This window comes from Dryas octopetala, chromosome 7 (genome assembly GCF_963921425.1).
Source record: "Dryas octopetala chromosome 7, drDryOcto1.1, whole genome shotgun sequence".
Classification (NCBI taxonomy): Eukaryota; Viridiplantae; Streptophyta; class Magnoliopsida; order Rosales; family Rosaceae; genus Dryas; species Dryas octopetala.
The window spans coordinates 6,024,186-6,047,836 of NC_141372.1; the positions used below are offsets into that span (position 1 = coordinate 6,024,186).

General features: G+C 36.8%; 3 protein-coding genes and 1 pseudogene across 3 annotated transcripts; 1 reads left to right on the forward strand and 3 right to left on the reverse strand.

Moving 5' to 3' along the window:
* Window positions 1–314: 314 nt before the first annotated feature.
* Window positions 315–3,699, reverse strand: LOC147278986 (COP9 signalosome complex subunit 5a-like). The gene is made up of 6 exons (XM_086250605.1): window positions 3,168–3,699; window positions 2,403–2,684; window positions 2,160–2,307; window positions 1,961–2,043; window positions 806–883; window positions 315–678 (listed from the first exon to the last, which is right to left on the reverse strand). Exons 1-6 carry the CDS (start codon window positions 3,588–3,590, stop codon window positions 589–591), a joined length of 1,104 nt encoding a protein of 367 aa, XP_086106731.1. The 5' UTR covers window positions 3,591–3,699; the 3' UTR covers window positions 315–588.
* Window positions 3,700–5,224: 1,525 nt separating this feature from the next.
* Window positions 5,225–11,157, reverse strand: LOC147278987 (flocculation protein). The gene is made up of 13 exons (XM_086252655.1): window positions 10,821–11,157; window positions 10,320–10,393; window positions 10,031–10,158; window positions 9,682–9,767; window positions 9,445–9,578; window positions 8,926–9,108; window positions 8,527–8,776; window positions 8,289–8,362; window positions 8,081–8,123; window positions 7,121–7,199; window positions 6,187–6,272; window positions 6,006–6,105; window positions 5,225–5,925 (listed from the first exon to the last, which is right to left on the reverse strand). The coding sequence occupies exons 1-13, from the start codon at window positions 11,068–11,070 to the stop codon at window positions 5,487–5,489; spliced, it is 1,926 nt and encodes a 641-aa protein (XP_086108781.1). The 5' UTR covers window positions 11,071–11,157; the 3' UTR covers window positions 5,225–5,486.
* A 917-nt stretch (window positions 11,158–12,074) lies between these two features.
* LOC147278988 (PR5-like receptor kinase) lies at window positions 12,075–13,934 on the reverse strand (annotated as a pseudogene).
* A 6,802-nt stretch (window positions 13,935–20,736) lies between these two features.
* On the forward strand, window positions 20,737–23,491 carry LOC147278989 (Zinc finger protein 622). Its single transcript, XM_086250512.1, has 5 exons — window positions 20,737–20,971; window positions 21,770–22,354; window positions 22,454–22,623; window positions 22,757–22,975; window positions 23,105–23,491. Exons 1-5 carry the CDS (start codon window positions 20,867–20,869, stop codon window positions 23,262–23,264), a joined length of 1,239 nt encoding a protein of 412 aa, XP_086106638.1. The 5' UTR covers window positions 20,737–20,866; the 3' UTR covers window positions 23,265–23,491.
* The last annotated feature ends 160 nt before the right edge of the window (window positions 23,492–23,651 follow it).

The window sequence follows — 23,651 nt, forward strand, 5'->3', positions numbered from 1 at the left end:
TTAGAAAGCCAAACCATTTTTCATTTAATAATACTACACTTACCACATTTTTATATCACAATTTCATACCACCTTATATGATAATTAACATTATTATTTCTCATTCTGTCTATGGGACAGTTTGGGCCTATATTACCTAAAAAAAAGCAGGCATCTATTAAATTATTAATTATCAACTTGCATGGAAAATGTACATCTTGAAAGGAAGATTGAAAGATATTCAGATTGCAAAACAAACTTGTTTGCCCAACCCACTACTAAAAGCCACCTAAAGTGAAGCAAACCAAGCAAATACTAATATAATATATTCATCATTCACCATCGGAGCCAAAAGCCTACTTCCATTATAATTGTTAATTTTGTCAACATGCACCAAATACAATGTATAAATGCTAAAATTAGCAAAATGGTAATTCCGAAAAAATAACCACTGCCACCTCAAGGATTTACAAAAGAGTAGGAAGTAACAGAATGTCACCAACAATGGACTCAAAGATCAGGATTTATGAACTGTAACCAACACTGCATCAAGATTGAACTTCAGGCAGGTAAAGCATCGACCTTCAGTTGCTGCTGCGAATGACAAAATCAACTTTCAATCATTGGTTCAGGGCCAGAAGGTTCTGTGCGGGATTTGTTGGATTGACGTACAGAATTGAAAAGAATGTCCTTGATAACCTAAGCAAAAACAGATAAGAGCAACGTTAATATAGGGTTATATGAGAAGTTGAGAACTAACAATTGTTACAAAAACTTTCTGCACTAAGCACAGAGGAAATATGAAGATTGGCACAGCCAGGGCTACCTGTGACATCAGACCATGCACCTGCTCCACAGTTATCTTTGCACTGTCACGAGTAATTTTAGCAAGTTGTGATTCTTCCTGCAATTCATGAAGGCATTGAAATTAAATTACTAGCAATAGAGAGGCAACCAGCAACGTAAATGATGGCTAAACAATCACAAGAACAAGTTATTACACAAAGCCAAATTGGGTAACTTATTCCTCTTTAATCACAAGTCTGTCCTCCAAAGGAATGAAATCCCCAGCTATGCATTTGCAAGGTTACCTGGATCTAAATGGCCTATCTGTGGGACCAAGTGGGACCCCCTAAGAGGGGAGACATCATTTACAAAAGGAAAACTAACATGGGTACAAATACGATACTGCTAGACAGTTGAATTATGGAAAATAAAAAGTTGAATATCCCCACAGCATGACATCCAGGGACCCATTAAACAGCATTTCTGGTATAGGTGGGTAATAGCCCATTTAAGTGCAAATTAAATGGGTGTCATATGGGTATGCCACCAGGAACCCATTAGACAGCATTTCTACAAATTCCTAGGATACCCATTGAAAAAGCCATATGCTATAATGCACTCTCATCTTCACTGGCTTCATGTCAACACCCTCCAACCGTCAGCAACCCAAGCCAGCATCAAGAGCGCCTGATCGCTTAGATTCTTTATCAAAGCATCTAACTCATTGTGTTGATCAACTACCATGGTTCCAATAGTGGAACCCTGCTTAAGTGGGACAAATACTAGGTAAAGACCTTTATTTATCATGTAAATTAGATCTTTCAATATTGGACAAAATAACATAGCAAAGCTCCTGTCCAAATTTCTCTTATGGTGGTACTTGAAATAAATCTGGAACCCACAGGCTCCGCAAAAATTCGCATCATCATACAAATACACACATACCCACGTATGTACAAATCCATATCTACATATTAGGGAATAGCTAGTGGAAGTTTATCTTGAACAAAGATATTTGTTAGGACATAATGATAGAAGAAAATCTCAACACCAATAAAATGCATTAGGATTCTGATACTACTGTCAGCATAACAAGCCTATTAATAAGACCAGGTTCATAGCATCATCTAACTTAGGCTCAAAGAAATGAGAACTCTTCTTGTAAATCAAACAAGAGAGAAAGAGAGAGACTTACCTCCTTCTTTCTTTGTGGGGGTGTTATTAATGGTCCAAAGCGGGAATGGGCCAAATGATTCTCTGCTTGCTCTAGCTTTTCAGCTAGCATGACAACAGGAAACAACTTAATATTCACTAAAATACTAAATCCAAATGATTACAAGAAATATCAAATAGAAAATACTTAAATAGGTAATATGCAACAGCAAGGAAAGTACCTAGATCCAAAATTTGCCCAGCAACATAGTCTCCATTACCCAACAAAGGTGAGGAAGAAAGAGTATTCACCCAATACTTGTTCCAGAGCAGATCCAAGAGGTGACAGTCAAGAGAAGACTTGAAATAAGTGATATCCAGAGAATAATACTGTAGAAACAAATGCAAATGGAGTTTCAGACAACAAACTAATGAAGATTCCGCTAAAGAACTGAAAGATCAAAACATAATAACCTATTATTAACCTGTTTACAGTGCACACCAAAGTCCTCAATTTTGTTCAGAGGAATGGTCTGATACTCGGAGACGGGGTCATCTGGAGGCTTATATCCTTCTGGGTATGTCCTGAATGCACCGATGTCAACTTTTCCAGCAGAGACTGTCCGAGTTGGATCAATAACAACAGCCAAAAAGGGTTCCTGAAATTGCTGGTTTAACATCTGTGTCGAAACATCAATACCCGAAAGCCAGCATCCATAACCAGGATGAGAATGGTACCACCCAACAACATTCTCCAACCGCCCCGCCTACACCATAACATACTCTGTAAGAGGATTAACCTTGGAAGGAGAGCTAATACACGGGACTTTAATATTAGTCTATTCTAAAAAAATTTGAGAAATTGTACGTATCAAATTTTGCACAAGCACCACTAAGAGTCCTATCAACTCAATTTCTCAGCACCCAAGTAGACAATAGGGTTATATAGACACCGTATTCAATGTAATAGTTCGTTCACAAGCCAGCTCCTTCCTTTTATTCATAAACCAAATAATGCCTCTATACAGCCAAAGAAAGAAAAAGAAAAAAACGAAATTAGGGCTATTTCTTAGAATAGTACTAGGGTTTCTTAGTAGTCCCATATTGAACAATTTTCACCAATGCAGCAATTCCAAGACGCAATAACCCAACCAAAACTGCAACTAGGGTTTCTCAGAGGCCTCAAATTACATCCCCAAAACATTAATCAAATAATAAATGAAACAAATAATCTAATAAAACACCCGGACCTGTTTGTTAGTCTGGGAATAATCCACCATATACTCATAGGCATCGGCCTGAGCATTAACTCTAGTCTCAGTCCCCTCAACGGGCAAAGCGAACGCGTCCATGACGATGATAGCGTCACCATCAGTCTTGCCCTGCATGAGGCCCATGACCTCGATGGTCCCACCGGACCGCGCGTGCACCACCATCTTCAAGAGGGCGAGGGCGGAGATCTTGACGCGCTTGAAGTAGTGGGGGTCATTGGCCCAGGGCTTCTCCTGCTGGAACTTGGCCTGCGCCGCCTCGTCGTAGTAGAATATGGCGTCGGCCGAGGGGTCCGCCGCCTTCGACGTCATCGCCGAGCTCGGAGGCGTGTCCATGGGGATGATGTTGTTCTCGAGCTCCCAGGTTTGCTGGGCTATTTGCGCAGAGGAAAAGGGCTCCATTAGGTGTTTGTCGAATTGCCTCTCAGAGACTCGATTCGCTCTGCGTAACGTAATATACGAGACTCACTGTCACTCTGCGTCTGCTCCTTTTGGGAAACTAGTGTTTCACTGTTTCTCAGTCGGTAATGGAAAAAATTCAATTAGACAAATAAATCGTCGTTGGGCTCGTTTTGGGCTTCTAGGGCTTCGAGGAACACACTGGTGTTTGGGCTCTAGTCTATAGCCAAGCCCAAAAGCTAAAAGATGCATAGTTGAGGATTATTTTGGTCATTTCCGTTAATTATAACTTATAAGATAGAAGGCTGCTATTTGCACACTCTTAAATTTCTTTTTGCACACCCTTTTCCTCTTTTTTTCTCCTACACACCTCACACACTCATCTCAAATTCAAAACCTCTCAACACACACCTAACCCATTACCAAAATATCCTCATTTCATTACACACTCACACACCCCATCTTTCTCTTTCCCTCTCTCTCCTTCTCTGTCAACACACACCGGTGCAGCACCACCCCCTGCATGCGCCACCCTACTGCACCACCCTTTCATTCTCTCTCTCCTCCTTGCTGCACCACTCTCCCCGCACCCACCACCATGCCAAGCTCGCACAGCCCCAACGCCCGACCACGCTGCCGACGCCCGACCTCGCTCTACCTAGCTCGCACAACCACGCCCACCACCATGCCAAGCTCGCACAGCCCCAACGCCCGACCACGCCGCCGACGCCCGACCTCGCTCTGCCCAACTAGCACGACCACGCCGCAGTGCCAGCCAAAAGGATGAGCTTCGCAGGCCGTTCGGCTGTCATCCGCCGAAACCTGCGGGTTCGTTCAGCAGCCATCCGTCGAAACCGGCGGTTTCCTTCAGCAGCCACCCACCGAACCTTTGCTGCAACTCGATCTCCTCAGCCCGGTGGCGTTCGTCGGCGAACCAGGCGACGAGACACCCACCAACCACCCAGAAAACCAGCGACGGCGCCGAAACCAAAAGCACCACGCCGGCGTTGATTCCGTTTCCGGCGGAATTGGGAGTCAGGGCTGGTGTGTGTGTTTTTTTGGTTGGGGTAAGGGAGGGAAATAGGCTGGCTGGTGTTTGTTTATTTGTTTTTTTTTTTTTTTTTTTTTCTGTTGATGGGGGTGTGCAAAGAGAGAAAATGGAATTGGGCTTTGGGTGAGAGAAGGAGAGAAGAGTCTTTTCCCTTTAATCTTTTTTATTTCTTTTAGGAAGGGTGTGCAAAAAGAAATTTAGGGGTGTGCAAATAGCAGCCCTCATAATATAATATATCCCTTCTAATTTAAAAAAAAAAAAGACCAACAAGTTAGAGGAGGATATAGAACAGGAGAGTGGAGAAAGTCCTTCCAACAATTGTCCTCCCCTTTCAGTGGAGAAAAACTTTTTTGGGACGATGTATATTTTATGTGTCTATCTCTTTTATCACGTAACAAGTCACGATATGAGAGAGAGATTTAATAAGTGTAAAAAACCGTCTCATAAAAGTTTTTTTCCAGGGAGTGTGATCTCCATCATTCTAAGGATTAACCCTCAGACCCTAAATATTCATACAGTGGTACAAGTATTCGGGTGTCTGTAACAAAATTTTTATGTGCTAATAACACCACATGACATACTGACGAGATCAAACAACACACATTATGCATGCTCAAACAAGAGGTTTTCACAGTTTTAACAAATCATTTTTTAGGGAAATTCTACTCTCCAATTCCTTTTAAGTTCAGCTAAACATGGTCTAAATCCCGCGACATAAATACCCAACAGTAATTCCTACCTCCTTCACATAGAACACCCAAAAAGGAGAAAAAATCAATCTGCCAAATTACAAAGGCTAGTTTACAACAAATGATACAATAAAGTACAGAGACACAACTCAGTGTGTGTCATTTGCCACCCCTTTGCCTGCCTCTCCTGTTGTATCTGGTGAGTCTCTTTCCCTTCTGCTTCTCAGCAACACTGCTGGTCTTGGCTGCCGGGGTGCCTTTTGGACTTGGCTGGGTCAGTTCCTGCGATAACTCATTGTGCATATAACTGTTTTGGGAGCCACTGGCAATGCTATCATTGTCCTTTGCACCATCAATATCATTTTCATTACTATCGCGGAACTCAAAAGTAGCTTCATCCAAAAGCAAAATTTCATTGTCCTTTGCACCATCAATATCATTTTCGTATATATTGGAGACCTCGAAAATAGTTTCATCCAAAGGCTCAAAGGTTTCCTCCACAGGGACACTTGTAGTTATCTTCTCATGACTTGAACTGACTGGATTAGTTTCTCCATTGAGCATAGCGTTTTCTTCTGTAACCAATTGTGCAGACAAACTAAAACATAGGAAACCAATTCAATAAGAACTTTACTTGGATAATGCAGCACTAAAGCAATGATGTAAACGACTGCTTACCTAGGTACAGAAGAAGGGAAACCATTGGTGGTATAACCACTTCTTGATCCAGTCACTTCTGTTGTTGAGCAGGTTCTGCCATGTAACTCCGAATTGGGAACTGAGAAGTAAATTGAGGTTATATAATTTGAATAAATGTACTTGCTTCTAACTAGGGGACAAAAGGGTCAAGAAAACTTACCTAGTATGGTTCCTCCTACCACCGGGTTTTGCTGTTCAGTCCCATTAGTGTCCGTATGTTCATTGAAATCACTAGCAGCAGCATCACTATGACATACAATGGGATTAAAAATGTCATGACGCAATTGTTGACCCTTTCAAGCACAAAAAGGGAAAAGAGGGAGGGCTTCCCTAGGGGAAGATCAGAATTACCAGTCCAAACTGGTAAGGTACAGAATGAGAGTTAGGCATGGCTGGGCCCCTGTAAAGGACATGCCCAACTATAATAACTACTGCAAGCATTATAAATGCAAGAAAATGCATTATCAACTAATAATACTCTATACATTGGCGATAATTTTAGGAAATGTTTTGTTTGCATGCTCTGCCTAGGCAATTTATTTCTAGACAGGATGATTATATTAATCATTAATATCTTTCCCACTTATTTAGAACATTTCCTCAAACACTGAACCCTGTTCTTTGTGGACAAAGAGAAAGGAAAACAGTGGCATTTTACTCTCAGGAGAGGAATTAATTCCATGAGAAGCCAGGTTGCAAAAGTTTAAGATGTCATTTTCAGAAGAAACTGAGTTTTCTGAAGGACATTCACTGCAACTTCTACATAATCTTAAAAAAAAAGTGGTCTGGTATGATTTAAAAGTATAAGATGACTGAATAATATAACAAGTTTACCATGCCATACCATGTTGAGGTCAGATATACCTGACACCTTTACATGAAATTGTTGGTTATGCATGTCAGTTCAAGTAATCTAGATATTCATATAATCATAAACTATAAGTAACGTGAAAATTCTCAGCCGTTTTAGAAGAAAACTGTATTCTAATAACCATTTTTTGGTATGTATTGAAAATTTGCGAAGAATATATAGGAATTGGTTAATGGAAGCTTTTGGTTGGCTAAATAAGTTAACATTAGAGGCAGGGGCTAACCTGTGAGTAGTCTTGATATCTTCAGATACCTTGAGTCTTCGTCCAGAGCTTAACATCTCTTCTAAGGCATTCTGAGAACCTATTAGATGGACAGACTTAGTGAGTAGAAAATTAATTAGAAGGTTAGTATACACATACATATGTATTTATGCATTAATATGCATGTGCGTGCTTGTGCGTGCTTGTGCGCGCATCTGTGCAAGCAGAAGCATGTGCACATAAGTATTACCAATCTGAATCATTGTCAATAAAAGTTTAAAGGGGATCAAATCATTTTCCCTAAAAATAAAAGAAAAGAACAGTTTATTTGTACAGATTCAAAAGAGAAACAGTCATCCTTAAAAAGACTAGATAGTGTGTTTTGAAGAGTGTTTCTGCACATAGAGAGTTTGGAACTGTTGCTGTAGTTGGAACTGTCAGATGTTTAATGTTTTCATTTTTTAAATTTCAATTGTTAAATGTTCTAAGAAATCTCTAGGGTTTTCACTATGAATAATTGATATTAAACTGCAGTTGAGATGATAAATAAATGCAGAGGACCAAGGGGGTAGATGGAATTCTACCACCCATAACTGTTTCTATTCATTTCAATTTCCTTCAGATTCCCAAGTTAAAATAGTTTCCACCTCCTAATCCTATCCCCTGCTCATAAGTAACAGAGATGGATTTGCAGTAATCAGCGGCTTCTATTACTTTCTAATAAAGCACAATGGAAAGTTTCCCTATAAAATCTTTAAATTTAGAACTTAATAAAGATATTGTTTCCACTAAATTGATAAATAGATGTGCATGACATAAAAGTCTTTCATTTGCTAAAACATAGAGTACCCTAGTTGCTAAAATATACCCAAATAAGGAATAGAACTACAGTAAAGTTGCAATAAGATATGCAATTCAACATTATATTAATGAAGAGCACTATGGGCTTTAAGGGAATTTTTAAGATGAAAAGGAAATTACATGAAGCACCTCCTTTTCCATCAATAGAAGCGGCATCCGAATCCTTCAAAAAGGTAAAAAAATTACAACAGGATATCTAATAGCTCAGTCTTCATCAAACTTAAAGCGGGTTTAAAAATAAAAAATAAAAACATATGTTAGGATAGTCAAATTGCATGAAATTTTCAAAATTAGAAATGAAAAAGGTTATAATCAAATGCTTGGGAACCTGATTTTGTACAGAACTGATAATAGCCGGAAGTGGCAAAGCTTCTTTTTGCAACTCATCTTGATTCTCCAAAACTGAAGGAGCAGAAATGAGGTTCCATGTCTTAGATTTTCTACATTTTAATTTTCTATATATTCTGAAAATTAATTTAAAATTAGGCAACCTATTCATCTACTGGTGCCAATAGATTACTAGAACAAAAGAACAGATTTACCTCAATTCAGTAAAGAAAACATACCGTCGGAGCCATGGGATGTAGTTATTCCTAAAGACAAGTTCAAAGTTGCACCTAAGGCTTTTTTAGAATTGTGGAATTTATCAGCTTCATATTTTCCATCTGAAAAAGAATCCAAGGTACTTCTACTTGCAGACCAATCAATTCTTGTAGAAGGTAGGGACCTTAGCATTTCTTCTGTTGCCTTAGATCGCACTCTTCGTATTTCCTCCTGGATATTCCAGGACCCTGTGGCAGCAGAATCCCTTTTCAGCTGCATTGAAATGTAGGTGTACAAACACAATTATCAATGAAGGTGTACACATTAACTTCCATTAGCAATAAGTTTGGGTCCATATTCCATGTCCTACCTGTCACAACCCCATAAATGAAAAAGAATTATTAACAAGAAAATTTCCGAACCTTGGACTTGGACACAGAATTGCCACCAATTGAATACGGGGTTTCTTCATTGAAAAGTTGTGTCCCTAGTGGGGATGAAGATCTCAGTTCTCCATGCTTAACAGAAGGAGATGCCCACAGAGGGCGTTCCCGCATGTACAATTTGGCCACATCCACTGGTGAACCAACTTCATCTTCAGCACCCTGCACCAACAGAATCAACTTGAAAAAGCAACAAACATGATATTTTCATTTCCTATGATAGAAAAGATTATGATAAATGAAAGTGCTAAAGTGTAAATATCATGAGACTTTGGTATCCCTTCCAAACTTCTACCGTAAACTGAAGGAGGAAATAGCACATATCTTCTAAATTTTTTTTTTTCATTAAATAGGTTAGAAGTTTACAATTACCTCCTTAAACCAAAATCTGACATAAAAAGATTGTACAACAACATATGAAAGATTTTTTCACTAAGATACATAGAGACAGAGAGCACATGATAGCCATGATACAGTATCAGATGAAAGAGCACTAACTTGTGGGAGCATAACAGAATTCAAGGTGCAGGTTCCATGATCCAAATCTGACTTTGAAGTTGATCCCAACCTCTTCTCCTTCAACCATTTTTTTGCCTCCATAACAGCTGTGCCACGATCAGGCGTGTCTACATCTGCAATATAATTAGCACCATAAGTCAAATATGGATAATTGGCAAGTTTTAGTCCTGCAACTGTAACCACTTCCACTGCCAGCTGTTTTGTTAGGAATCTCACTTGCTCTTGTATTCTCCGCATCTTCCGCAGTGGTACAATCCACGACTCTCGATTTAATAATCTTTATTAACCTATCACATTCTTCCCTGGTCAAAGGTGAAGTTGAAGTCATATAACTAGTTAATATAAATGATTAATGAGCAGAAAAGTTGCATGATGCCATACAATTAGTGAAAACCCCTCTAAAGACAGATTTTATACCAACCCAGTCACCATAGAACTCACATAAACTCTATATATTCATGATGAATGTTTAGCAATTGAAGAAAACGTCAATGACTCAATGCATGTCTTAAACTTGAACTCGGGCAATGTTTTATTTTTTAATATCAAGTAAGTACATCATTACCTCGAGAAGGTCTCCTGAAAAAGTTGCTGCTCAATTAAATGCTTGGTTTCACTCTTGCCTAATGTTTCTGTGGGCTCCTTCCTAACAAACTTGGTCAGTTCTGTGGTCATTTCTGATGTCCCATTCCTCTGGTTCAACCACATAAATCAATATTGCATTTACTGAATTTGTCAAACACTAAACTATCTATGGGCATCAAGTAAGTTGAAAAATATCGAGAGAATTGCCCAATGTCAAGCATAGTGACACCTCCAACACAATAGAATCAAACAACATGTAGAGCTATTACCTTCTCTAATGCATCATCTTCTTGAGTAAAAATATCATTATCATCATCACCACCCTCATCGTCAGTACCATCCTCTGAAAAATTAGACAAGAAATTCAGTAACAGCACAAAAATGACAGAGAAAAAGTGAATTTATCAATGTTTTGGTGCGATAAAATAGTTCAAGAAAGAACAAAAAATGTTATCAAGAACCCATTTTTTGGTTTAAAAAAAAAAAAAAAAACCGCCCAATTTTTAATTTGTTCCTCACTGCCAAGCACATAGCATAGCACTTAACATTTCTCCCTCTCTTCTCTACCTCCAATTTCCTTAACACCAAAACCTAAAAGACCTACACATCGCACTCAAAACTCTCCAACTAAGTTCACTATCACTTTAGGCATTCCTAGTCCAAAAATTTCAAAACATGTTAATTAGCTTCATAAAAGCACTGCAACGCATGAACATACGTGCATATATATATATTTATAACACATATGTGAACTTCAATTACATGAGTACCTGAAGAAGACGAAGAGGAAGAAGAGTCAGGGCCAAACACAGAGGAGAGGATTTTCCCAGCGCCGCTGACAATCATACGAGTCGGAGAATAGATGAGCCTGGAGAGCAAATTAGGGTTCTCGTCGCGGTCGGGATTGGTCAATCTCGGGCGGTCATACGGAGTCCTCGCGCCGGCGGGTCGTCTCGGCCGGACTATCTTGCCGCCCGATCGGGCCTCTAGGGTTCGCCGGGATCTGGAAATGGTGGCCATGCTCAGATACTCTGTGTGCGTGAAAAGCGAAAGAGAGGAGGGATAGAAAGTTAGTTAAGGGCGTTGGGTTTTGGGGGTGTCTGTGTTTCGCACTCTGTCTGTTTAAGAGATTCGTTGACGACACCCAGGTTTTTTAGCGGTTATTAATTTTGGTGTACGGATGGATTAGAGGGACTCAACTGAGTCAACTCAATCCCCATTTCATTTGATGACATGTAATAGCTTCATTGGTTGCAAATGTTATAAGTTGGAAAATAAATTGTTTTTAAATTATTCACCAAAAAAAATTATTTTTAATCAGGAAACTTTAAAAATTAATATAAAAAAGTAGAGTAGACTTGAATTTTTGGAAACAAAACAATAGGTGGAATTTGTTTAAAAATTTGGGAAAAAGGAAATGTGAGAGGACGAGTTGAAGTGTTTTAATTATGCATAAGTTGAGAAAAAAAGGTATTCTGTAGACACTACATGCGATATATAAATATATTTTTTATTTATGAATTTTGAAAGATTCATTTTTTTTCTATCACGATATAGTTTTTCATTATTGAATTTGGATGTGTCAATATAATTATTGTGACACAAACTTTGGCTTATATGTTTATATGGCCAAAACTACGTATTATTTAGACTGTCAATTATTTGTAATTCCAACATAAACCCTAAACTCTAAATTTAAATGGCTAACTCAATGCAGCATGGTTTTAAGATATAAAATACAAGTAGAGATGTTTGGTTTTGTAAACACCCCATTTTGTTGTAGGCTGAGTTTTTTTCACAAAGAAAACACAAGTACAAATGTAACCTTGACATGGAGAATCTGTGTTGTGACTTGTGACACAACAAATGTAGTCATAAGCTATGCTGGAAAATTTCATGATCCAGATGTCCAAGTGTTATTGATTCAAAGCAATGCTTAGTAATGCTATTACTTTCTCTCCTTAATCCAGCCCTTTCTTCAGCAGCAAAACATGGCTAAGGCATTGAGATTCAATTGCAAGCCCCTATTTGGGGGACGTAGCCATCTGAATTCCAAACTTGGCCATGACCGGCGTCGACTCCGGTACCAAAGAGAATTGCCTCCTCCTGCTGTTGAAGAGGTAGAACTGCCAAAGCCATTACTACTTGGTCTGAGCACATCTTTGCCTATTGAATACAAGTAATGAAATGGTCTCAACCCCTCCCTCCAACATCTTCACAACAGCACTCATTGGTGGTCTAGCCTCAGGTGACTCTTGCACACACCATAATACCATTGACATCCTTTCTGCTTTCTCTCTATCCCTCTCTTCAATCCCACAAGCCACAATAACTGCTGCCAATTCCCCTTTCTCATACTCATCCCAAACATGTTTTGGAAACCAATCGAAGCTATTCGAACAATTGCCCCCTGCATTCCTTCTCCTCCCAACTATCTCAAACAGCAACATATATACCAAAGCTGTAGACATCACATTTATGTGTTATGGGATGGTTTTTCAGCAAGAATTCCGGCGCAGAATAGCCCGGGGTCCCTCTATACCCGGTGACAGAATCGTGTGTATTTTCTGGGTTACACAGCTTGGCAAGCCCAAAATCTGCAACCTTAGGCAAGAACATTGCATCAAGAAGCACATTAGCAGGCTTTATGTCATAGTGAATGATTCTCTGTTGGCATTGTTCATGCAAGTAGGTAATGCCTTTGGCTGTCCCAACTGCAATGTCATGTAGCTTTTCCCACTCCAAGACCTGTGACTTTTCACCAAACAAGTACTTGTCAAGTGAACCCCTTTCCAAGTATTCATACACAATTGCTGTCATTGAGTGGTCATAGCAAAACCCAAAAAGCCTGACCAGATTTTTGTGGTATGTTTTTCCAATGGTGCCCATTTCTGCCATAAACTGTGCTCTAGCTGTTTTGTCTAAATTCCTATTCAGGACCTTCACAGCAATGCTCACCAATTCCCCTTTGTAAACTACTCCAAAACCTCCAGAGCCTAACCTTTTTGTATAGTTATTAGTGAAACTGTGTAGCTGCTGAGATGTGAATCTAAGTGGTCTTTCTCTTGCAAATTCTTGGAGGAAATTTGCTATTATGGGTGTCTCAACATCAGAGAATTTAACTACATTATTGTCTGCAGAAACAACTACATCTTTTGCTTCCTTGATCTTGATTAATTTTGAGAAAATGTAAGCCCCAAAACCAACCACTACAATTATTCCAAAACTTTGCAATATGATTGCAATTAAAAAGAAGAAAAAAGTTGAATTAGTAAGTAATAATAACCTATACTTTTGTGGTGCAAAGGAGGCCTAGAGTCTGAATAGGGAAGGACAACAGTCCAATTTTAACATTATGTGTGGGAGTACGTAAATGCTTTCTATGACTTTAGTCACAAGCTCCACAATAGCAATCTATTAACAACATGATGTGTAAGTGTGTAACACCCTTTAATTCTCTCTGAAAAAATAACTTATTTAGTCCCTATAGTATAATTGTTTATCAAATAGGTCCATGTTGTTGGATTTCCTTACAATCAAAACAAATTAAAGAATGCGTGAATTACTTAAACGGAAATGTCACTTGACGTCAAGAGTCAAGACATGATTCTAATAAACAAAGTCTAACTATAAGCACTTGACTGAAAAAAAAAATTCATTTAACTAATTGATGAATTTTTTTAAATTGTCTTTAATTGTACATAAAACTTATCTAGGAGATCTAATTCAACGAATTAAAACTATAAAGATTAATTTAGCTGAAAAACACCCAAATTAGGAAAACCAAATTCTTCATTTTCTTACATTTGGGGATGTGAGAGCTAACCTTCAAGTAGTGCAGCAGTGGAATCATCCAACAGAGAAGATTTATCAAATGAAGACATTCCCAAGGGCACTCACTCTTCTTGAAAGATCAGTCCTTGATCACCAACTCTATTTCACCAAGTGAATACCACTGCAAGCAAGCTCTTGCCTTGTTCTTCCTTCTTGCCACTACTGCCTTCAGAATTCAGATACTCAGATAAATTAACTCACATTTGAGAGAGGTTTAGAACACACTATATATAGCAAGTGGGTAAGAGAAAGAATTGTACCAGAAGTTGGCAGCTTCCTTGGCACATAAGCCAATAAAGGAAAAACAAAGTTTGAAATGGATGAAGGATTTGGAGAGGAAGATACCCACAAAGCAATGACAACTAGAACAAGAAACATATGGTGTGAATCCTAGGTTTAATTGGATTAAGAAGATAGCACAGATGAGTTTCTATGAATTTTCAAGCTAATGAACCCCATTATTGGATGATAATTCCAAGAGTAAAAGGACATTCTCAGCTTTTTGTTTTGTTTTTTAAATTATTCAAGGAGGTCTTCCTTCTCGGAGAGAAACAAAGTCAACTCTCACTAAGTGTAGACAAAAGTACTTTGCTATGGCCAAAGAAAAAGAGCCCAAAATCAATCCGCCATATTTTCAATGTATGATAACTCTCGACAAGTTTCTCACTTACATGTGATCATTGAGATTAATAATTTTGACATAACATAAGAATTAGAGCATCAAATTTAAAATCATGAAATTCTTAAATAAGGTTGTTTAACTACAAAGTATCATTTTACTATAAATTAAACACATGACACGACTGTTCTATTGAAGAATCTCTCCTCAAAATTAATTGGTAATGCTGCCAAAACATGATATATATATATATATATACAAAAATGCTTTAGAGTTAACCAGTTAGTACTAACCACTTTTTGTTATAAAATAAAGAGAAAGGTAAAGAAAAACATAAGAGAGAATTAGGGAGGAATCAGAGTGTCTTTCTCATTCACATAAGGCCTCTATTTATAGGTTCTTGGATGACCTGAGATGGACCCTTAAGGTCTCCTATTTTTACAATGAATTGGACTCCTCATAATTATCTATATAATTGTTCTAGATAATACATGAGATAAATATTGAACATGATAATGGACAGCCACATAATTAATGATATTTACAACACTCCCCCTTGGATGTCCATTGAATATGATAGTTGCCTCATTAAAAACCTTACTAGCCAAAACCCTATGGGAAAAAGACTAGCTAAGGAAAAAAGTACAATCTTCATGTGTTTCTGATAGATATGATGGGCGCATGACACTGCCTCATTAAAACCTTGCCAGGAAAACCCAATGGGACAAAAACCTTGGACGAAGGAAAAAGAGTACAATGTTTGATGGCATGCTCCCCCTGATGTTGATATATTTCTCCAATCAGTGAATGTTGCCTCGTTAAAACCTTGCTTTGAAAAACCCAATGGGACAAAACCAAAGCGAGGGAAAAGAATACAACTTTTGCAATATCACTGCTACAATGTTGGATGCGCTTTGCCTCATTAAAACCTTGCTAGGAAAAACCCGATGGGACAAAAACCTAGTCGAAGGGAAAAGAGTACAACACGCAAAATGGTTGGATGCTCCCCCTGATAACAACAAGCTTTAATTTGACTGGCTCAATAATCCAGTAAATAATGATATCTCACATCCCATCTTCTAGAGAATGGAGTTTGACAATGCCTGTATGAACATGGCTTCTATATCATCAGGGGTTATATGTTTGTCATCATATATTGAAATTCTGTTGAGATTGGAGCAATACAAACAAAATATAATTCCACTAAATAAAGTGGTTAGAAACAATTATCTCTAAAAGAGATGAATTCTTATGAAAATACTTTGAGTATTGGAAAAATTATATGACACAATCACCGATGCTTATTCGGTCTACTGCATTGTGTTTAAGTTGAATAAGGCACATTAAGATATGGTGTTTCTGGACCAAAGATCTTTCTTACATCTTCCTTAGGAAGCAAGTAATCATTCTTAGTGCCAATAGATTGAATAACCGTTGGGCATAACAATTTCACTAGTACAGTACTCGATCTGCAGCTCGAGACACTATTTCATTTCCCAAGGTTATTTATATCAAATCCAATATTCAAGCATCCAATAATCTTATGAGCTCTTCAGGAGCCTAAATTAATTCATAACTTCTTTCAAAAGTTTGAAAATGTTGCAACAATTTCCGAATTCGGGTTCTAATCAAAGTACTCAATAAGGCAATTTTGACCATATTTATAGTGTTAAAGTTGAGTACATACTTTGAGCTTCAGGCTCTTTCAATCCTTCAAGGATTTGCTTCAAGCACATAATATTTCATGGCACTTTCAATTTAGGATTTGACTTAGTAATTTGTCCTATATCTTATAGGAAATCGCTTTAGGCGATATGCTTCAGGCATTTCATAATCTCTAAAGGTTTTCTCCATATGCAATGAACACATTAAATTTACCAAATTTGTTAGAATGTGGTTGCATCTATAACAGGAGAATATATAACCACAATCCCATGTTTCTTTAGAGAAACCTTGTGCCATTATAAATAGTGATTTTATTTACTTTATTTCAAACACTCTATAACCTTCAGGGTTAACATCTTTGGTGTATGAACTATAGGTTCTCATTATTCCACGTTTATAATGATGTTCAATTCTACTGGAAGTGCCTCTTTCCAGTTTGGCCAATCATTTAATTTTGTCGACATTTATAGTAAACGTAGTTCCACATTATTATAGCCCATGATGATTTTTAGTAGCTACCATAGACAAAACACATCATCAATATATCAACGATCTCACAATTCTCATTTGCATGCTTTAGCTATAAATATATATCTTTGTAATAGGTACACATGCCTCTTCAGGGGCTTTTATAGTCTCTTCAGGGACTGTCATCTCTTCTAGGATGATTTGTGTACAGAATGTGGATCTTTAAATTTAATTAATTGGGCTTATGTGGACCATTTCATATACTCTCCACTTCTGGGGAGCTAAACTTTGGAACCTATAGATTTGTCACGCTTCAGGCGTGCAATAAACCATTTTCCGCCAAATTGATGGACTACCATGTTAGGACATCAATCCATGTTGACATATATAAAACTTCCATATGTGACTTTGCAGTTTTGTTGTATATATATGCATCTAGCTTTCAAATAAATGCATTCACTAGATTTGCATTATCATTCATATTTCATTCCCATATTGAATGGTATGAAAAAGACTAGTATATGCATATTATACTATTTTCACGCCGTTCTTCAGGAACGGTCATTTCTCCCCCTAACGGCGGGAAAATTTTCATAAGTGCATATATAAAGATCAATAGAGTGAGTAGTTATACAAACTCAAATGCTTATATAACTTCAGGTTATATAAAGACGAAACATAATCAGGTTTGCAATGCACATGTAGGTATATGAAACTTCTGGTTTCAAATAATGCTTCAAACATCTAACTTCAGGTTATAATAAGAATCAATAAATTAATTATGAACAACTATGAACATATACGCCATATACGTTCTAAATTGAAGCTATGAAACTTTCAAGTTCATAAAAAACCATGAAACTTCAAGTTTCTATACAAAATATAAGCAGAACTTCGGGTTCATAAATCTTGTTAAAGTATAGAACTACAAGCTCATATGAATAAAGGTTTTCTGCTTAATCTAAACTTAATCAAGAACTTCAGGTTCATAAGAAAAATTATGGAGTTATGAAAAATTTGAGTTCTAAATCATGGAATGATAGATCAAAGAACTTCTAGTTCAATTTGATTCTATAACATAGAGCATGAAAATCAAGGAACGTCAGGTTCTGACTTGATTAAGTAATGCACATTGAACTACAAATTTTAATCAATCATAAGAACATTACGTTCTATCGCATCTCCAAATTTCATCCACTTCTGATAAAGAAACAAAATGTCAAAGAACTTCAGGTTCTTATTTGACTGTAGAACTACATGTTCTGATCCTATTTTTCATGAACTTCAAATGTCTCAGGTTTTAAGTAAAACCAAGGAATAAGGAACTTCACATTGTATGCGTTAGAATATCAATTTCTTTATAAGTTTGATCTTTTCATTCCGTAATAGGAAGCATAAATGAAGTATAGCTCAAAGATCGATTTAGAACTTCAGGTTCTATATAAAGAAAATGACATAGTCAATTAGTGTACACAAGAAATATAATTATGTACAACATCTAAATTTATAGAATTGAACTTCTGGTTCAATTAATATTGACAAAATACCAATAATATGTTCCTATGTATTCCCAAAATCTCGAATTTGGAGTAAGTTAGAACTTCGGGTTCTAAATATTTGCTCCTCAAAAGTCATAACATGAACATCATGTCCATTTTAATATATTTCTGAAACTTCAGGTTTCAGATTTAAAACATGGACTTAAATTTAATTTGTAAACTTCTGAGTCTAAAATGTTTGAGTTTTGAACTTCATGTTCATATATATTTAGACTTCAAGTCCTTATTTCCTTTATGTATGTACTATGTTAGAACTTCTGGTTCTTAACAAGATTCATATATTTTGAACTTCAGGCCAAAATAAATTGCACAAAACTTCAGGTTGAGGCTGCATTAATTAGAATTTCAAGTTCAAAATGATATCTATACTCGAAGCTTCAGGTTCGATGTTTAGGACTACAGGTCCATATAAAAAGGAATGATGAAATTCTGCATAGCTAAAATTAAAATAAGGAAATAAATAGAACGATGAAATTAAAGAAGAAATTGTAAAACATTTCATTAAAATAAACTATGGAAACTTCTAGTTCCAATAAAAAGAATCAACAAACTTCGGGTCATGATTTGTATATAGAGATTGAGAAACTTCAAGTTCTTATTTAATTACACGATTGGATAAAGATTGAAGAACTTCGAGTCTTTATTATATATAATAAAAACAAGACACTTCAAGATTATGATTTGATCACATGATAAGAACCAAAGAATTTAGGGTCCTCATAAAAATGGAAGAATTTCAAATCTTCATATGATTAAATGATTAATCAAAATAAAAGAGCTTCAGGTCCTAATATAATATGTGATAATCGTCGTGTATATCATATATAAAGCAAAATTGAGTGCTCAACAATATCAAGACCTCAATGATCAAATATGTCATATTTGCACTATCATCGAACGTGTACTTCATTGCATATTGTTCCAATATTGACTAATCATCATGAAACTTCAGGTTTCGATTGAGTCATGAAACTTTAGGTTTCGATTGGGTCATGAAACTTCAGGTTTCGATTGGATCGTATGATAAGGAACTTCAGGCCTTAATCTCATTTATGTATGAATAATCATATATTCAATGCATAATAATATAGAATGGGTAGTGAAATATAAACATAATTAAAATAATACTGACATTAAAATTGCACAAGAAAATTCATATAATATAATCATATTAATTATGAAACTTCAGGTTCATATTATTATGATCCATAAACTGTAGGTCATCAGTTTTGATATATTCGAAACTTCGGGTTCGAAAGTTTGGTACCCATTAGAACTATGGTTCTCAAACTAGGTACTAGAAATTTAAGACTTTTGTATGGATCAAGGAACTTCAGGTCCTTGTATATGAGCAAGGAACTTCAGGTCCTTGTATGTTAAGTAATAAGGAACTTCAGGTCTTTATCTTATTTAATTGTATAACATGCAATTGAGGAACTTCAGGCCCTCAATTTAATTTGATGATCGAAGAACTTATGGTCTTGATCACTTTTGTGATAATTAAGGATCAAGCAAACACCCATATTTACAAGAGTACACATATGAATAAAATAATGATACAAGTTAACAATCATAGTTTTCTAGTACTTGCCGATAAACAACCATGAAATTAAATATATTTGTATCAAGCATCATGAATCAACTAGTAGTAATTAATCAATTAACATGATATATATGTAGAAGCACTTGAGCCGATAATAATAATCATTTAGTGTATCTAACAGCAAGTATATATATAACAACCACATTTAAAGCAAGTAAACGATATAGGTGGTAATATAACATCGCAGGTATCAATCAATACATATATACATATTGGTTAGGATAGAGATATAAAGCATCTTGAAAGGAATAATATGTAGAAGCCAATATTCATAGAATACGTACTATTGCTTGAATCAGAAAGTCAAAAGAATTAAGATATATATAATAATATAAATAAAGCACACAGTTAGTCATCTAGGTACTGTTTCGATGCAAAAAACATAATAGAACAACTCTAAGATTAAGAGTATTGGTCAAAAGCAACAAGGTTGCAACTCTTAAATCTAAAAGAGTTTATAAGAAAATAAAATATAGAAGAGACTATCATGCTGATAACGTGTTATAAAATAAAGAGAAAGGTAAAGAAAAACATAAGAGAGAATTAGGGAGGAATCAGAGTGTCTTTCTCATTCACATAAGGCCTCTATTTAAGGTCTCCTATTTTTACAATGAATTGGACTCCTCATAATTATCTATATAATTGTTCTAGATAATACATGAGATAAATATTGAACATGATAATGGACAGCCACATAATTAATGATATTTACAACACTTTTATATTTATATATATATATAATAGCGCAAATCTTTGCACATTTTATTGTAGTCATATATAACCGGGCCTTAGACATATGGGCCCAAAACTGAACCTTCAGAAAGCCCACAACTTCCTTGTGGGCCTCACTCAAACACCCAAAAGTCAGGTTGATGAGATACCTACCCTTCCTTCTCACGCTGAGGCTTGCGCTTGCGCAATCAAGCACCTGGTATTACACAACACACACCGTTTCCATAACCATTTCACCGACTGCGAGTCGTCGCTAATTTTTTCCACAATATAAAACCACGCACAGAACCACAGCCGCCTTCACAATCCAAACCTAACATTTTTGCTCTGCGAAGAATGCCAGGGCTGACTTGCAACGCTTGCAACAAGGAGTTGAAGGACGATTCGGAGCAGAGGCTCCATTACAAGTCCGAATGGCACCGCTACAATCTCAAGCGCAAGGTCCGTCTTTCAAAATTTCTTTTTTTGTTCATCTACGTAAATTTCATTTCTAGGGTTAGGGTTTGATTGCATATGAGATGGGAAAGGTGAATTCCCAAACGCTAGATTACGAGAACGATTTCCAATTTTCTGGGACAAATACAAAGTACATGCATTATGGATGTTTCTTTAATTTTAATGGTTTTGTGAATGTATATCGGTTTTTAGGCATATCAAATGAAGCTGAGCTGAAAATGTCTTAAAACATTCATTTTTAACTGTTAAGGTCTTATCATCTTTTTACATGATTTGGTAGATACCTAGCAGTTAATCCTTTTTTGGGTGTTTATTCGTTCCCATAGAATATACATCTGCATGTATCAATATGAGAAATATGTGTTTTATTCTGGAGAAAGCTTGGATGTATCTATATTTTATTTTTTAAAGCCATAAAGTATTTATCGAGTAAATGGGGGTGAAAGAAAATTATTGGTTTCTTTTCTCCGGGCTTTTCTGTGTGAAATTTTTTCTATGAATTTATGTATTTATATCGTCTGGTATAGATGTGGCTTGACCAGAATAGCTTTTGCATCATTTTTCCCTATCAAATCAATTTTAATGTGCTTGTGTTTTGAGTTTCCATGAAACTAAGTTCTAAATGGGTAGGTATGATGCTGTCATGTTAGTACTCAGTTGATGAAATGCATTCATTGAATATGTCACGGCATGCTGTTGTTGTTCGTAAGAACCAGCTTATTCAGCGACAAACATGGTTGATGAGCTTTAACAAATTCTTTAACTATTTTTTGAAACTATCAGATAGCTGGGGTTCCTGGAGTGACAGAAGCATTATTTATAGCTAGACAAGCTGCACTTGCTCAGGAGAAAAATGGTTTAAATGAAACCCCGATGCTATACAGTTGTGGTCTTTGTGGCAAAGGGTATAGAAGCTCTAAGGCTCATGCTCAGCATCTCAAATCACGAAGTCACATTTTGCGGGCTTCTCAAGGGACCGGTGATCAGGAAGAGGAGAAGGCAATAATTAAGCCACTTCCAAGTCGTGTTGTTAATAAAGCTCCCCCAAAAAGAGAGGCAAACAATGAGGAAAGTGAAGAAAGTGAAGATGAGTGGGAGGAGGTTGATTCTGACGATGACTTGCTTGGTGAGACTGCAAAATCTTTGACTGATTTGAATGTAGATGGGCATGCCTCTAATGAGGATATGGATGAAGATGATGAAGATGACTTTGAGGAGTTGGATCCATCATGTTGCTTTATGTGTGATCGAGAGCATGATACCATAGAGAGCTGCATGGTTCACATGCACAAACAGCATGGCTTCTTCATTCCTGATATTGAGTATTTGAAGGATCCGAAAGGCCTCCTCACTTATCTTGGTCTTAAGGTACCGAAATATGTGCCATGTTCTTTTCTCGGAGAAACTTGTTTCCTTTTTGCTTTCCCCCTTCAGAGTTTGTTGACTGCTCATGTTTTACCTTTTCAGGTTAAAAGGGATTTCATGTGCCTGTACTGCAATGATAGGCGTCATCCTTTTAACGGTTTGGAAGCAGTTAGGAAGCATATGGTGGCAAAAAGCCATTGCAAGGTACATTATGGCGATGATGACGATGACGAAGAAGCAGAGTTGGAAGAGTTCTATGATTATAGCAGCAGGTATTTGTCCTTTCCCAAGCATGGGCTTCATTTAATTCTGTGGACCACTATTGTGTTATTTGTTTTAAGCATTAGTTTTTCTTCTATATATGATGGTATATCTTAGCTGGACTGCTTCTATCTTGGGTTTCAGTTATGTGGATGAGGAAGGCAAACAACTGGTCGTATCAGGTGATATGGCGGCCAACGCTGTAGAACTTGGTATTGGTGGCTCTGAGCTCATCATTACTAGGAGATCTGACGATGGAATATCAACCAAAAGACTTGGTTCCCGGGAATATTTGCGCTATTATCGCCAGAAACTGCGCCCATCACCTGCAAATGCGGCCATTACAGCTGCCTTGGCCTCAAGGTTTGTTTCTAATCCCTTACTGGGTCTTCTCTGTAGTTCTGAGAAAAGAATTTGGATTTGACTCTCCCCCTAGTATTTAACATTGAAGCGGATCTTATGATGACAGAGAAACTGTGTTTTGATTTTCAGGTACAGGAGCATGGGGTTGGCAACTGTGCAGTCAAAAGAACGAATGGTCAGGATGAAAGTACTGAAGGAAATGAATAGATCAGGAGTGGAGGCTATGCGCAGTAAGATGGGGATGAAAAGCAATGTCATCCGAAACCTGCCCAAGAATGTTACACATTAGTCCTATGCTTCCTATTTCCTATTGAGTGTTGTGGCCTCAATTTTTTCCTGTCATGTTTTTTTTTTCTCTTTACTCAGAAATAGTTCCTACCAGTAAACATCCGCTTTATATCTTTAGATTTTGAAAACCGGTGAGGATTCATGGCAAGTAGCCATTATTTATATTGTATGTACCTATTGACCTAGCAGCAATGTTATGCAAATATTATGGTATGAAATAGTATTCAGGATGATGTCAAACCGATGTGTTTTAGTTGAAACGTATAAAAGTGGAGTTCGTTGATTTTAGATATCAAATTGCAATGTTTTTTTTATTTGAACTATCAAAATGTTGTTGTTTTTTCAATATTTATAAGGCTTAAACTTTAATGTTTAGTTTATGATTATA

What these genes read in the sequence shown, in the direction of transcription:
- LOC147278986 (XM_086250605.1), bottom strand. Translation starts at nt 3,590, where the DNA reads ATGGAGCCCTTTTCCTCTGCGCAAATAGCCCAGCAAACCTGGGAGCTC. An exon ending in CCCCACAAAGAAAGAAGGAG is followed by an intron (nt 884 to 1,960) that starts GTAAGTCTCTCT and finishes CATGAATTGCAG; the next exon opens with GAAGAATCACAACTTGCTAA. An exon ending in TGCATGGTCTGATGTCACAG is followed by an intron (nt 679 to 805) that starts GTAGCCCTGGCT and finishes GTTTTTGCTTAG; the next exon opens with GTTATCAAGGACATTCTTTT.
- LOC147278987 (XM_086252655.1), bottom strand. Translation starts at nt 11,070, where the DNA reads ATGGCCACCATTTCCAGATCCCGGCGAACCCTAGAGGCCCGATCGGGC. An exon ending in TGGAAAAGGAGGTGCTTCAT is followed by an intron (nt 7,200 to 8,080) that starts GTAATTTCCTTT and finishes TCCATCTAATAG; the next exon opens with GTTCTCAGAATGCCTTAGAA. An exon ending in GATATCAAGACTACTCACAG is followed by an intron (nt 6,273 to 7,120) that starts GTTAGCCCCTGC and finishes TGTATGTCATAG; the next exon opens with TGATGCTGCTGCTAGTGATT.
- LOC147278989 (XM_086250512.1), top strand. Translation starts at nt 20,867, where the DNA reads ATGCCAGGGCTGACTTGCAACGCTTGCAACAAGGAGTTGAAGGACGAT. An exon ending in TTCTATGATTATAGCAGCAG is followed by an intron (nt 22,624 to 22,756) that starts GTATTTGTCCTT and finishes CTTGGGTTTCAG; the next exon opens with TTATGTGGATGAGGAAGGCA. An exon ending in ACAGCTGCCTTGGCCTCAAG is followed by an intron (nt 22,976 to 23,104) that starts GTTTGTTTCTAA and finishes TTTGATTTTCAG; the next exon opens with GTACAGGAGCATGGGGTTGG.